Here is a 15,578-nt window from a genome sequence, read left to right as displayed (position 1 = left end):
AGGGGGTTAAGTGAAAATGAAAGAATTGCCTATTTCAGAGACATTTTTAATCATATTTTATTTGATCATTTCCAAGCATTATTCATTAAGGATAAAGATCATTTTCTTTTCCTCCCTCCCACCCCCCATAGCTGACAGGTGATTCCACTGGGTATCACATGTGTTCTTGATTTGAACCCATTGTCATGTTTTTAGTATTTGCATTAGAGTGTTCGTTTAGAGTCTCTCCTCTGTCATGTCCCCTCAACCACTGTTTCCACTCCCACAGTTTGTCCTCTGCTTATGAATAGTGTTTTTTCTCCTAGATCCCTGCAGATTGTTCAGGGACATTATACTGCTAATAGAGAAGTCCATCACCTTCAATTGTACCACAATGTATTAGTCTCTGTGTACAATGTTTTCCTGTTTCTGCTCCTCTCGCTCTGCATCACTTCCTGGAGGTCATTCCAGTCTCCATGGAATTCCTCCACTTTATTATTCCTTTTTGCACAATAGTATTCCATCACCAACATATAACACAATTTGTTCAGCCATTCCCCAATTGAAGGGCATCCCCTCGTTTTCCAATTTTTGGCCACCACAAAGAGCACAGCTATGAATATTTTTGTACAAGTCTTTTTGTCCATTATCTCTTTGGGGTACAAACCAAGCAGTGCTATGGCTGGATCAAAGGGTAGACATTCTTTTATCGTCCTTTGGGCATAGTTCCAAATTGCCCTCCAGAATGGTTGGATCAGTTCACCTCCACCAGCAATGAATTAATGTCCCTACTTTGCCACATCCCCTCCAGCATTCATTACTTTCCTTTGCTATCATGTTAGCCAATCTGCTAGGTGTGAGGTGATATCAGAGACATTTAAAAAGGTTGGGAAGGACTTTCAGAGCTAAACAGAGGAAAACCTGCTTGTCCACACACATGTGCATGTTCAGATGCACAGCTGAAGCCTGGGTTCTCTTTGATGCGTTCCTCTCTTTTCCCTTGGATGTTCCCTTCTTGGACTTTCCTCCTCCAGGTGCACAGTGCCAGCTGCTATTGCCCTAGCATCCTCCTCAGCCCATTCATCATCTGTCTCTTCAGACTGATCCTCCTGCCATGCCCTTGACTGCCCTGCCTATGGGCTTTGGCTTATTATGTTCTCTACCCCTCACTATCCTTTTCTGCACTCTGCCTGTTGAATCACTCCCCATCCTTTAAAGCCTAAGTCAGTGCTACATCTTCCATGAAGCTTTCCCCAGTCTCCTCTGTATTGGCTTTTCTCCTAACATCTCACCAAGCAGTTTATTTAGTAACTCTCTTAATAAATGTGTAAATAAATGTAACTCTCAATAAAAATAATAAATTCTATATGGATCTATACACATATGTATACATACATGCACACATATGGCATACACACAGATATATATGTAAATATAGATTTATACCTATATATGGCAGCTAGGTGGCTCAGGGCTTAGAGAGCTAGACCTGGAGTCAGGAAGACCTAAGTTCAAATTTGGCCTCACATACTTACAAGCTGTGTGACTCACGGTCAAGTCACTTCACTTTTGTTTGCCTCAGTTTCTTCATCTGTAAAATGAGGGTAAGCATCTGCCTTAAGATAAGTAGCTTCTACCTCCCAGAATTGTTGCAAGGACCAAACGAAGTAATAACTGTAAAGTACTTAACCCAGTGCCTGGCACACAGTAAATACTATATCAGTGTTAACTATTAAATACATATAAATAATATAATACTCAACACACACACATACCATACATATTTTTGTGTGTATGTATGCATACAATGTAAATGATCTATATGCAATCCTATAAGGCTAGATATCTATCTACATGTTAGGTTATAAATAATGTGTTTATACAGATGTACAGAGAAGAGGGTAATAGATGCCTTAAGGTTCTGAGAAAGCTACATAGAGTTAAATGGGAGACAGAGAAAGAGCAGTTCCAGAAATGGGAAAGGGAACTGAATGTAGTATCTTTAAAGTCAAGAGAAGAGAAAACTCACAGCAGAATGTTTTCTTTAGTACCCCAAGTTTCCCATAAGTTTGAGAGGATAATGATTGAAAAAAGGCTTTGGCATTTAATGATTGTGTTATTGGTGACATTTGAAAGAGCAGTTTCAGTATTATACTGGGAAAAGAGTCCAGATTGTACCAATATATAACATTTTGGGTTTTGTCCTCCAATTATATTTTTTTCTGTACTTTGTTTAAATACCTTATGGGTCTTTTTAATTCATTTATTTGTTCAGGAGATATTTTAGACACTTTCTCCATTTAAAGGCATCAGAAGTAGTACCTTTCCTTTGTCCAGAGCTTGTAAAGTTATGAAATGCCAGATATCTCCTCTGATCTTCTTCTGGGATCATGTTTAAACTACTAGGTCTACACCTCTGGTCCCTATTATGAATGATGAATTTAAAACATAAATTTACATATTCTAATCTGGACTGTTTGGGGTCAGCACTTGATTCATAGTTAACAATCAATCCTATGCCTACTCACAAATTTCCATTTTAGTAAGGCCTTGAAGAACAATTACTAAATCAGGAATTTTTTTACCTAAAATGGAAGTGAATTATAGAAATATCAATATCAGTAATAATAAATATGTGTTTGTGTTTGGATGGATTATTAAACTATGATGTAAGGAAATGATAATATATCTATCTAAATGGTTGCTTATCTCCATTTTTTTAAAATTATGATTCACTGTAATAGAGAGAACTTATGGTTTTTTCTGCTGATTTGACTAACCAGAGATTGTTTGGTAAGTCAACCCTTCAACTGATGAATTTCTCTGTTCCTGTGTCCAGGAAGAAGATGAAGTCCCTGATGACGAGACTCTGAATCAAATGATTGCCCGAAGAGAGGAAGAATTTGATCTTTTTATGGTAATACTGCAAAAATAATTAAAATGTAAAATTACTCATTGTCATGTCCTTCCTACTGAAAAAAAAGAAAGGCTTTATTTAAAGCTAGGTGAACTTGATAGAGTTACAAAATCTGTATTGCATTTTCTAGTAGTTCATTTACTAGAGCAAAACAAATGAATCCTCTTGGGAAAAGATATTTTGCCATGAGAGTACTGCTAATCTTAAAAGTAGTTAGTGCATTGCAGCTTTCATTCAGGGATGAAGACTTAGAATAATTTAGTTAGTACAAAGTAATCAACCCCAAATTGTGGCTTTGATCTTCAAAGTCCTTTCATTAATATATTTGACCTTTAGAAGTCATCACCAATCAGAGTGTAGGAGCCACTAGGGAATACCTCATATGTCACTATAAATTATTTTGATAATTATTAATTGGTAATGAAGTATAAAAAAAGATCTTGGATTTTCCAGTGTGCAGTTGTTTATTGACCTATCAACCTAGCTCTTTGGAATAGAGACAACATTTAAAAGTTATCTAAAAATACTCTAAAGTTCTTCCTCACACTACTACTATCTCCACCTACCTCAACTGCTTTGCAATAGAATTGGGAAGTGAAGCATAATTATGATGGGTTAAAGGCAGCTTCCTAGCTGTATGACCCAGGGCAAGTCATTTAACCCTGTTTCCACAGCCTTTATCACTCTTCTGCTTTGGAATGGATGCTTAGTATCAATTCCAAGACAGAAGGTAAGGATTTAGGAAAAGAAAAAAAAAAGAAAATTGAATTACCTATATATTACCAAATGGACGTTGAAGACAGGAAATTTAACTAGTCCACCAGACACAGTCAGAGGATTAAACTTTGAAGTGAATCACTGCAAGGCCATGGCACAAACTGTCAAATAATGATCATGTGTGGATGTTGAAGGCTATGCCCTAGAGGTTTCTACTATTTGTGTTGTTTAATTCATATTGGCCTTCACCATAAAATAAAGGATATACAATCCTTGTCAAGAAGCTGCGGAACTTTGTTACTTTAGAGGTTAACTTTTTAAAATTTTACAAAATTGAGTTGTTTGTAGCTGTTTCATAGCAAAATGGTGACTATTGAATTTTGCCTGTAGAGTACCAAGCCTTACTACAGGGATTCATTGGGGTGAGGAGGTGCCCTGAGGTTATTCAAAGGTATGCCAGTAGAACTCAGTATTCTACCATGATAGAATGGCTTTGTCATCCCAGTAAAAGATTGCAGCAGTGGTACAAGAGCCAGGTGAGCTGAGTATAAAGAGACATCACCTGTAGTCAGAAAACTAGGTCATGAACCCTTTGACCATTGGTAGCTCATGTAGCAAACAGAAATACAGCTTGAAGACCATTGTTTATTCACCACCATCTTTTTTTTAACTCTTACTTTCCATCTTGGAATCAATACTGTGTATTGGTTCCAAGGCAGAAAAGTGGTCAGGGCTGGGCAATGGGGTCTAAGTGACTTGCCCAGGGTCACACAGCTGGGAAGTGTCTGAGGTCAGATTTGAACCTATGACCTCCCATCTCTAGGCCTGACTTTCAATCCATTGAGCTACCCAACTGCCCTCTCACCACCATCTTTTACTGGACATGAAATAGATTAATCCTATGACTAACTTTATAAGACCCACCAAATACAGTCAGCATATATTTTGTTACTCAGTGATGTCAATTCAAAGGTTAACTTATGGGATAATGGTGAAAAATATGTTGGATGGGAGTATCTAGTTGGCTCAGGAAATAGAAAACCGCAGTCTGTCTCCTGGAAGACACTTCCTAGCTCTGTGACCCTAGATAAGTCACTTAACCCTGATTACCCACCCCTTACTGCTCTTCTGCTTTGCAACCAATATTCTTTATTGATTCTAATATTCTAAGAAAAGAAGAAAAGAAAAAGAAGTTGAATGATATAGTTCAAGAGTAAGAAAGGAGAGAGCCATAAGACTTGTAGATTATCCAGAAACCCCAGAGTTATAAAGAATCAAGTAAAATAAAATACACAAAGCTCTTTGCAAACCTTAAAACTCACTATTGTTATTTTATGTTGTGAAGACCTTTATCAGGAAAAATATTGAAAGGTTCTTAAAGTAATGAACACCCAACATAAAAAAATGAAATTTATTTCATTCTCACAAACAGGTTACAAACGTCAATCCTTTTCCACATTAGCTTGTCTCCCTGTATGGTGATAGTCAATTTTGAAAGTAGAAACCAAACTTGATACTAAAGTCAGCAAACAAACATAAGAAAATATACGTAATTGAGTTGAAACTATTGATGCTGCAAAACAGGAAATGAAGTCAAGAACTACTATTAATGCAGACCATCACAAATGCCTTAGCAAACTGGGAATCAGCATCTACAAAGATGCCTAAAATCCCATAATACTGTCCATAAGTCAAAGACTTCTTCCCAGGTCTCTCCATCTGTGACAATGAGAGCAACACAATCAAATTCTAACATTATGGTCTTCAATCTGTAGCCTGAAGAAGTACAAATGCTGCTAAAAAAACAAAGATAAGAAATGTAGCTTGACCAGACCAAGCATAAACAGAGAAGGTCTGTGCTGGTAGGGATATAATTTTGAGGGATTTAAAAGATCAGTTATCAAGAAATCTGAAAAATTCCCTCTTAAAGGGCTTCTAAACAAATAATAATAATAATTATAATTATTATTATTATTGACCCATTTGTCTACTTTGCCTTCTTTTTGAGAATAACCTTACATGCTTTTTAAAAGCATCCTTAATGAAGCTGAATGGGGATATTTTGAGGTGGGGTTGCCTATATATTCTATATGATACCCATATCTATATCTGAAAGGCTCAGAGTTCAAAATCCTACTAGTTTTACTGATGATAAAAAAGCACTTGATTCAGTATAGCACAGACAATGCCACCTTAAATGGTCTTCTCTAGCAAGGCTCTCTTTTAAGTTTGTTTCTCTGAGGGAAGTGGGAGAAGAAGTAGCTAGATGGCACAATGGATAGAGCTCTGGGTCTGGAGTCAGGAAGACCTGAGTAAGCTCAAATGTGACCTCAGACACTTTCTAGCTGTGTGACCTTGGACAAGTCTCTTAACCCTATTTGCCTCAACTGTAAAATGAGCTGGAGAAGGAAATGGCAAACCACTCCAAAATCTTTGCCAAGAAAACCTCAAATGGGATCACAAAAATTCAGACACGACTGAAGCATTTGAATGTGTGTATGTAGTAGGATCATACAAGATTGCTTGAAAGAAATAACAAAAGGTCATTTTTTTAAGAACTCCTAATTATTAACATTAAACAAGAACTAAGGCAGAGAAACATATGGTCATCCAAGTTGTTTGCCATTGTCCTGGAGGACCACTAGGACAGATTCCAAATAGAGGAGATATTTCCTATTATTATGAAGTCTTCCAGATGTTTTGTTGATTGTATCAAGCCCCTGAAATCCCCAGAGGCAAAAACAATCCCTAATTGCCCAAGAATTCAGCCTATCTGTCCACATGGGACAAAAGATTGGATGAAAAAATATATATTGTCCAGTTGTAGTTCGATGGATAACTCAGAGTTGGTCTATTATACATACAGAGATAGATAGATAGATAGATAGATAGATAGATAGATAGATAGATAGATAGATAGATAGATAGATAGATAGATATGCAAAAGAATGATGAACTGGTCCTAGAATTGAAGAGTAGTAGAAAAGCAGACTACGTCATAATTGAGAAACTACACAATACTTTTAATAACTCCAGGCTATCCCCTAAGACAGACACCCACACCTTTTGTATCTGTTAATGCTGCCTGTTTATGTGAGTAATAGAATTCCAAAGTCAGGGAAGAATTTGAGGTATCATTCCCACCAATGACAATGGTGAAGCACATGCTGGATGAGAGTAGCCTTCTACATAGTACCAGCAGAAAACTGTGCCCGAGAACTAGCATCAAAGATGGCCCTAGGGAGATGCAGGACTGAAAAAGCCTGAGTGAATTGCTCTTTCTTTTTTGTACATGCATCTGTGTCTGAAAAGAGCATAGCACTGGTTTACTAATCAATACATGGTCTAGTCCCAATGGGACTTGCTATGTAGTCACCCAAAAAGAAGAGAAAAACCAGGGTATGAGTTGCTTGTTTTTTGGTCCATCAAGAAGGACAGAGAATTCACTTAAAAGAATAAGCCAAAATGACTATAGAAAGTCTGTATCTCAAAGACCTCCTAACTATTGATCAAGTCAGGTCACCTGTTAAGAATGAGGTTTGCTCTTCCCGCCTATGCAAAGGGGTCAATATCTTATTTTTTTACATCACACATTTTTTACATCACAAACTCTGCCAGATACTAAGGGCAGTGGTGGTCACAAACCCCACCATTTCCAAAGATCACATTAGTTTTGAACCAAGGAAGCCCTGCCCATTAAAATGAAAGCTATTTCTTCTACATAGTTAAATGACTCACAGGGGCCCACGTTCCTGGCATGATTTTGGAGGTGGAAGGAAAGGGAATGATGCCCTTCCCCCCTTTGCACACAGCTAAATGGTAAATGGAAATGGGTGCCAGCTGTTGGTTATAGCATTTCCAAACTTGGCTAACAGGCAGTTCCTTACACTTCAAGAAGGATGGAGAGTTTGTAACTAAAGGTAAAGATGCCTTTGTTGAGGCATATGGACTTGAGGTAGTTTGACAGGCAAGTAAAAACTTTTGCAGCAACCTCCCTGCCCCCTCTTTTTTTTTTTTAAGTTACTAACTTGTGTATTCAAGGAGTAATGATCTTACTTATAGATTATCTGGAGTTTTGCTTCACCTTTTCACTGTAGCCTACAAGCTGTCTCTTAGCCATTTTATTGTTCGTTAGCATTTCCACTAGGGGACAAGGAAATAAAATGTGATTACTTGTCAGCACCTCTGGTGAGTGGAAAAGAGCAAACTACTGACTAAAAGAAATACTTGGATTAATTACAGTTTTTCATAGTTTCCTTTATCTCTTAGAAATTGTATATTCAAAACACTCATGCACATAGATGCATGGTAACTGATTTACAAGTTGTCTCTTATACATAATAATGGATAATAGTATTGATAGTTATTTTCTAAAAAAAGAAACTAAAACTTTTCTAAAAATTTTTCTTTTTTTTTTCTGAAGGGTGACTTAAAACAATTGTTTATTTTGTGTTGGTTAGCTATACAGATGACGATTTTCCAGAGTCTCTGTCTTCTACCCAGCATAAGAACAATAGTTCACAAGTTGATTGATGGTCTAAAATTAATAATCTAGTCAGGGAAATATATATTTTTACATTGAATCTTAGAAAAAATAGTTCAAATTATTAACTGCTAATAATTGATTCAGAATTATCTTGTCATAAAATAGCTAGGATGGCAATTTCAATATGTATGCGTACTATACATGGATGTATTTTGTAGGCAAAATTTTGTTGGGAAGAAAAGGCACCAATTAGATACTTAATTTCCTGCTAGTAAACTGCATCTCCCATCTAGAGCAGATATTCCCAAACTTTTTTGGGTCCTCATCCCACCTCTTAGCTTTCAGCAAACCCTTCCGCATTCCTTCTTCCTTATGAAAGGAAATAAATTTATCAATTATCATGCATCTGCACCTAAGCAATAGAGAGTAATTTTATAAAGAAAATTTATTCTGGAAACAACTCACTAACATTACTTTTGTAATATTTCAGTAGGATAATATAATATTTACCAAGTATTCCCTATAACCTCTTGACAAGCTTGTTATATCTTTTGTTATGAATTTCTGGCCTAGAGAATTATCATAATCTAACATAAAAGTAGCATCATATTTTATGCCATTTTGGTATTATATTTTAAAATAAATTATTTGTGAGGCCACCAACAATTTTGAATGTACCATATATGTATAGAACCTCAATTTAGATACCACAATATAAGAAGGAATCTTCTGTTTCTTACCCATTAAAACATAGTAGTTTCTAATAGTAGACAATTAGAAGATAATATTAGCAGCTTCCTTATATGCTGTTCATGGTACATGACACACAGGATGATGAAATCTGTATCATAATGAGGTTCTACTATACTTACAAAAATCAGCTGTCCCAAGTTTTCTGAAATAGCTTTGATTCCAGGAGAAGAAAGTACTTTTTAAACAAGTTTTTGACCAAGGAATGTCCTTTGTCAGACAGTATGCCTTGATTTTTGGTTCAAAAATATGTCACTAAAACTACCTTTGAATTAGTGAATTTAAGACCTTCAGAAGTTTAAAAAATGACCAGACAGACAATGATGACATTATTTATTTTTAGTGTTGGTGAGTTTCTTTTTGATTCAATCTTTGAGTATTTGGGTTTGGAGTTTTTTTGGTAATTGTATTATTCATAAAAAGTAAAGAAGCTGTATTTCTATACACATAAGAAACTGGGGAAATCATAATTCAATAATTAATCATTCTAAATCATGCAAATATTAAATATTAATCTGTAATATAATCAGTGTGCATGTAAATTATATGAATTTTTTTCATATATAAAGTATATCAGGTCATTAAGTAGTAGATTAAAGCCACGCAGCTTATTCAGTTTTTTTAGACACCAACTAAATTTTTAAGAGAGAATGGATTGGAGAAATTGATGATTCAAGAATATGCATCGATATGATATCTATAAAAAAGTTTTGACTTGATCAGTTATTTTTGAGATAAAAATTTTCTCTGATATTTTCACTAAAATATCCAGACATAAAGATTGAGTTGAGCATAATCACTACTACAGTGCCCTATATACTGAAGGTAATAAATAAATTGATCACAAACTATTTTTCTGTCCAAAAATTCCTGAACCATTCTTTGGAAGTTCTATTATGTGAGTCATTAAATAATTTTTGATGTTTTAATTCTCTGTAGAAATAACTTTGACTCTTTAATAAAAATGCATTTCAAAATCTGAGTTTTTAGATTCATATCCTTAGAGGAATATTCTACTAGAGAAAATATATATTTTAGTTATAATCAACATTATGCCTAACATATATTTTTACATTTTATTATCTTCAGTAAAATTTACATTTTAGCAAAACATAAAATTTAATAAATAAATATCACAGATTATTAACACCATTTATCCATACAACAGGTAAAGAGATAGACATAGTAGTCAGGACTCTTATGTTAATCAGTTAATTTTAATTTCTTAAAAATATGTCTGATTTTATCCTTGACCTTCCCTAATACCCATGTCAATTACTATTCAGCGTATGGACATGGACCGACGCAGGGAGGATGCCCGAAACCCAAAACGTAAGCCTCGCCTGATGGAAGAAGATGAGCTGCCATCTTGGATTATTAAAGATGATGCTGAAGTAGAAAGGCTTACTTGTGAAGAAGAGGAAGAGAAAATATTTGGCAGAGGGTCCCGCCAACGCAGGGATGTGGACTACAGTGATGCACTCACAGAGAAGCAGTGGCTAAGGGTAAGTGTCACTTTTTTCATTTTTTATTGACTATATTGAATAAACTTTCAGCATTTTAAAAAACGTCACTGGTGAATATGCATGTAGTGACTTAAGTCCTTTGAGAGGGGAAGTCAAAGGACCAAAATACTCTTTATTTAATATTTGATGATGATTGCCTAGAATTGTTGTGTGATTAAGTAATAATTTAAAAAGCATTTTCTATGAAAGAATTTGTTGATTTAACTGAATTTTCCATTGCAAGAGCTTGAGTTACTACAGTTATGATTCTAGCCAATGTTTTATTACAAGTTGGTTGATTATGCTCTACCCTCTACTACTTGGATGTCCTTTAAACAGGTTTATACTTTAATCAAGATCACCAACAATTTGGAATAAGATAGCCACCTAAGCCATGCATTGTTATTTCATGTGCAAATGTGTACATTTGTGAAAAAAACAAATATAATCTATCCAGATATGAGCAAGCAGTTATTTCCTTTTGGAATATCTTCATTTCTAATTCTGACTGCTGCTGTCAATTTTACAATACTCAGTGGAGAACACTGAAATAACAACAGTCTCAGAATCTTTTTGTCTAGGTCTCACAGATTAATCTAAGTTTTGAGAAAGCTTATCTGAAATAAACTCACAATGCTGCTGGAAAATTCAGCCTGCTTTCTGTGTTTGTCTAGTTTATTTCTTTTATGTGGATTGGTAGAGTTGTCAAGGGATTTGCATTCTAGGCGATGTTGGTAAATGTGGACCATGAGCCATAGATCATAGAGAATATGATAGGTCAGAATGGGATGACTAACTCAAAGACTGAAGGAAAGAAGAAACTGTGGTTGTATGTTGTTTATGTTATCAAAAGAAAAAAAAAAGGATGACTATCATTTGGATGAAAATACCAGGATCCAGATGGTGAATAGATAGCCAGATGACTGGGTCTTCTTGGCTGTAGTCCAAGACAGGAGTCTAAAAAGAAAGAGATCTTTTCACTACCTGAGATATGTTTTACTCGGTATGCTGTACAGAGAGAAAGAGATTGTTTGGATTGTGAAATGGCTGATATTTGTGGTCATCTAAAAAGAGAGTCAGAAACTAACAAATGGCTTTGCCAGACCTCTGATTTCCCCTCTCTATTTGGAGATCTGGGTTTATAATGTAATGCTTGTACTCTACCCCAGCCGCGTGGATAGATAGATATCACTGTTCTCCAGTCAGAACTCTTTTGTGAATTTATTTTCTCTGTTTCAGCTTTATGAATTTTGATTTGACTAGTTAAGATTTATGCCATTATATCAAGGACTCTTCCCACATTCATCTCAAAACAACAGGAGACTTTTCTGTTTTTCTCCCTTCTTTTATTTAAGAAATAAATTAAGTACCTAGGGTATTGCAGGAAATGAGATGACTATCTAGCCCAGTAATTTAGAGTCAATCTTTATATGTACATTCTACAGAGTTTACAAGCAGAATTACCCTAAAGGCACTGCTCTCCTATTAAGGTCTTTATTTATTGTCCAAGAAACAGACTGAATTTAAGACCATTCTTGTGCTTGTTGCAAACTTCTATTTTAAAAATAAATAATTAAAACAGCAGCAGAAAAAGCCAAGAGATTAGTCTTAGCTCATTTCCCTACTTTGTTCATTGTGACCTAAGGAATGGAGAATGGAAAGCTATCTTTGATTTTCCCTGAGAATGTTATAGCTCATTATTGTTGTTGTTGTTGTTGTTATTGCAGAGTTGTGGGGTGGAAATCTTATACAACAAACTTCTCATCTTTATTTCTAACCAAAAGTTCCAATAATGCAAATATTTTAAAATATCAAATAATAATAAAGTACTGATGCACTGTAGGTTAACTGGGTACCCCTAAAGATGAAATCTTATTTAGAGTGGTTGTAATGTGTACTTTGGGCAACTAGGTGGTGCAGTGGATACAATGCCAGGTCCGGAGTCAGGAAGACTCTTCTTCATGAATTCAAATCTGGCCTCAGAGCTTAGTAGCTGTGTGCCTCTAGGCAAGTAACTTTACCCTGTTTACTTCAATTTCTTCATCTGTAAAATGAGCTAGAGAAGTCACTGGCAAACCACTCAAGTATCTCTGCCAAGAAAACCCCAAATAGAATTGCACAGAGTCAGACACGACTGGAACAATCACAATATGCACTTCATTATAATGCTTGGAAAATCAGTGGTCACATAGAACTAACTTTAACCGGAACATATCATCAATTCCCAGTTTCTCAGACATTCTGGATAAAAGAGATGTTGCTATCACTTTTCAAAATGTAGCTGTATCTTTTAAACGATATTTTTCATAATTTTCTGATCTGTGTCAGCTCGACAAGCTGAATATCTTTGTGCCCTTCATGCAAAGGGAGTATGACCTCTACCCTCATGTGTGGACAGAGCAATAATGTGTTGTCATGATACATCTAGCTTTCTAGTCAGAGGGATTGCCAGACCCAGAGAAAAGGGACTGAGGCAACAGTCTTCATCCATTCTTCAATCCAATGGATATGTTCAAAGACAAGGTAAATCTGAGTGGCACAAGTGAACAAAGTGCCAGAAGTCAAAGATTTAGGGTTAGCAAAGCTGAATTTATGCCAGCACCATACTCGATTTCACATAGAAGATATGCATTAGGTGTAGCTTTACTTGGTGAAAAGACAGTCTGAAATAGACACCTCCGTGAGATGGAGATGGAGCCCAGAGAAGGAAAAGAAGCAGGATGCAGAAGCCGTGGTATCAGGAATATGATGTTGCAAATTTGTTATAAAGTGATTTGACAGAGGTAAACTGAATACTTAGTGGCAAGATAGAGAGGATTGGAGGGGATCATTCTCACTGTTTTGGATTCTCATCTGACCTCTCAAACTCTCATCCCTGACCCAGTCAAATTGGTTTTCTTTCAAACTGGCTCCAACCCAGTCTGACAATTTTCCAGGGCATTCTACAGAGACCTTTAGATCCCCTGCTGCATCCTCAGCCAACTCTTGAGGAAGCATGGGAAGATGAATACAATGATAGACCTCCATTTAGGAACCCTGGGTTCAAATCATGTTTTAGCTATATATCTTAAAGAGGTGACCCTCGTCAAACCAGATGTACCTCTGAATCTATGATTCTTCATCACCTAACCTGAAAGAGCCTCAAAAGGGGAACAGGGATGTGTATGTTCCCTATATTATAGGACCACCATGAAAGTACTTTGCAGAACAAAGAACAATAGAAATAGGAGTTGGCATTTTCAACCAGCACTGCTTTCATTTCTGCTCTTTAATGGAAATCTGGCTTTCCCTTAACAGTGCCTTCCCCAGCCCCTTTTTGTACCTCTCTCCATTGAAAGCTCCTCCTCTCTTTACCCTAATTGACCCTCTTGTTTCTAGATTATTACTCTGCCATCATGCCTTTAATAACCTTCCCCCCCCCCTTTTTTTAAACCCTTACCTTCCTTCTTAGAATCAATACTGGGTATTGGTTCTAAGGCAGAAGAGTGGTAAGGGCTAGGCAATGGGGGTTAAGTGACTTGCCCAGGGTCACACAGCTGGGAAGTGTTTGAGGCCTGATTTGAACCCAGGGCCTCCCATCTCTGGCTCTCAATCCATTGTGCCACCCAGATGCCCCAATCTTTCCCCTTTTAAAAGGGCATAAAAACCTTTCACACCATCTCTTGCTATTCTCATTGTTACTCAGGCCAGTCTCCTAATTCATGGTCTTCCCTGTTCTATCCCTAAGGGAGTTTCAGTATTAATGTTGATGACCCCTCTGACAAAATGCCTACATAATTTCCTATCTTTTTTAACTGTGATGCTCTACTTTCTCAATTTACTTTAGCGTGCAGCATGGTCACATCTTCGATTTTATCATCTTTTGTAGTATCTTCTAATCTCTTATACAATTATTCCTCATCACAGTTCACTTATCAGGGCTTCCTTGTATCCAGGGTTTTTTTTTTTTTAATCTAGTTCTGCATCATGGAGTTTTCACTAATTCAGGGAATGAATACTCTAGTGTACACAATGGAAATGCAGTATGCCACTACTGCTCAAGCAAGTTTGCCAACATGAGATTGTACACAGCACGCTATTGGATGATGGAATAAAAGGCGACCAACCATAGCTCTGTGTTCTGTATCCTGGGTGCTGATTGGCTCAGTGACTATAGCATTGGTCTATTTGCTCTCCCACTCCGTTCCCATATGCTCAGCATCAGTTCTTGTCTACTTCACATTGTTGTCTGATTACTACATATAGTGTTGCTCAGCAGTGTTTTTGTGAAGTTTTTATAAAAGTTTGAATTATTTCAAGCCCTATGCCACCCAAACGTCCTGTGCCTTCTAAGGCTTTTGGCAGTGAACCCAAGCACCAAACTATGTAGGTTTAAGAGTGTAGAAAGTGATTAAGAGCATATGAAGTGTTTATAAGAGTGGGGAAAGGTTTAAAGGGGAGTGGGAAGGGTTTATAAAGCCTTAAAATATATATAAATAATAAAATAAATATAACACTGCTATTTTGTGGATTTTCACCTATCATAAGAGTCTCTGGAATGTAACTCCTACAATAGATGAAGGATCACTGTAATTGTCAAGATCTTAAACTCCTAAATTCTAGTTCCAACCGAAACATTTGCCATTGTTGTGACTTCTGATCACTTAAACCCATTCCTGGTCTCCCAATCTTCATTGCCTTTCAACTGAGGTCTAAAACTTTAGATTTCGTTAACCCCAATTGGGAAGTCCTTATCCCCTGACCAGCTAAACCTTATCACTAGATAATCCCCACCAGCCAGTATACCCCACTCCTGCTCCCATGCTGAAGTCTGCTCGAAAAAAGCAGCTAGTTCTTTTCATTCACTAAAAAATTGAAGAGTGTAGCCTCAGCTATGGCCCTCATTTCTGCTAATCTCATTCCGTTCAGTAAATGTTATAAAACCTTTTCCTTTCTCCTCAAGTCCCCTAATTCCCTGCAGTTGACTTAGCTTCCTTCGTCACTGAGAAGATTGAGGCCCAATGACCCGAGTTCTCTCAATTCCTCTTGCACATTCCTCAAAACATAAATGTTATTATGTACTTCCTTTTCCCTCTGATCCCAGGAGGTCTGTATCTGCTTCTCACTACGACTACTTCCTCTATTTATATCTTGAACTCTTTTCCTCTAACCTCTTCTTGAAACTTATTCAACCTTGCTTTTGATTTCTAATATTTCCTTCCTCAATGGCTCTTTCTTCACCTGC

The 15,578-nt window shown here is 36.5% G+C and overlaps 1 protein-coding gene across 9 annotated transcripts in view; it reads left to right on the top strand.

The window, feature by feature from the left end:
- SMARCA2 (SWI/SNF related, matrix associated, actin dependent regulator of chromatin, subfamily a, member 2) overlaps positions 1-15,578 on the top strand; it is a 208,252-nt gene that overhangs the window by 134,470 nt on the left and 58,204 nt on the right. For all 9 annotated transcript variants that reach the window (XM_056806218.1, XM_007498585.3, XM_056806219.1 and 6 more), the window contains 2 exons: positions 2,819-2,896; positions 10,136-10,354. In XM_056806218.1, coding sequence (XP_056662196.1) covers positions 2,819-2,896; positions 10,136-10,354 — 297 coding nt within the window. The remainder of the gene's footprint in view (positions 1-2,818; positions 2,897-10,135; positions 10,355-15,578) is intronic.

This window comes from Monodelphis domestica, chromosome 7 (assembly GCF_027887165.1).
Source record: "Monodelphis domestica isolate mMonDom1 chromosome 7, mMonDom1.pri, whole genome shotgun sequence".
NCBI lineage: Eukaryota > Metazoa > Chordata > Mammalia > Didelphimorphia > Didelphidae > Monodelphis > Monodelphis domestica.
Note: the sequence above shows the minus strand (reverse complement) of the source record. Positions and strands in the feature narration are given on the sequence as shown.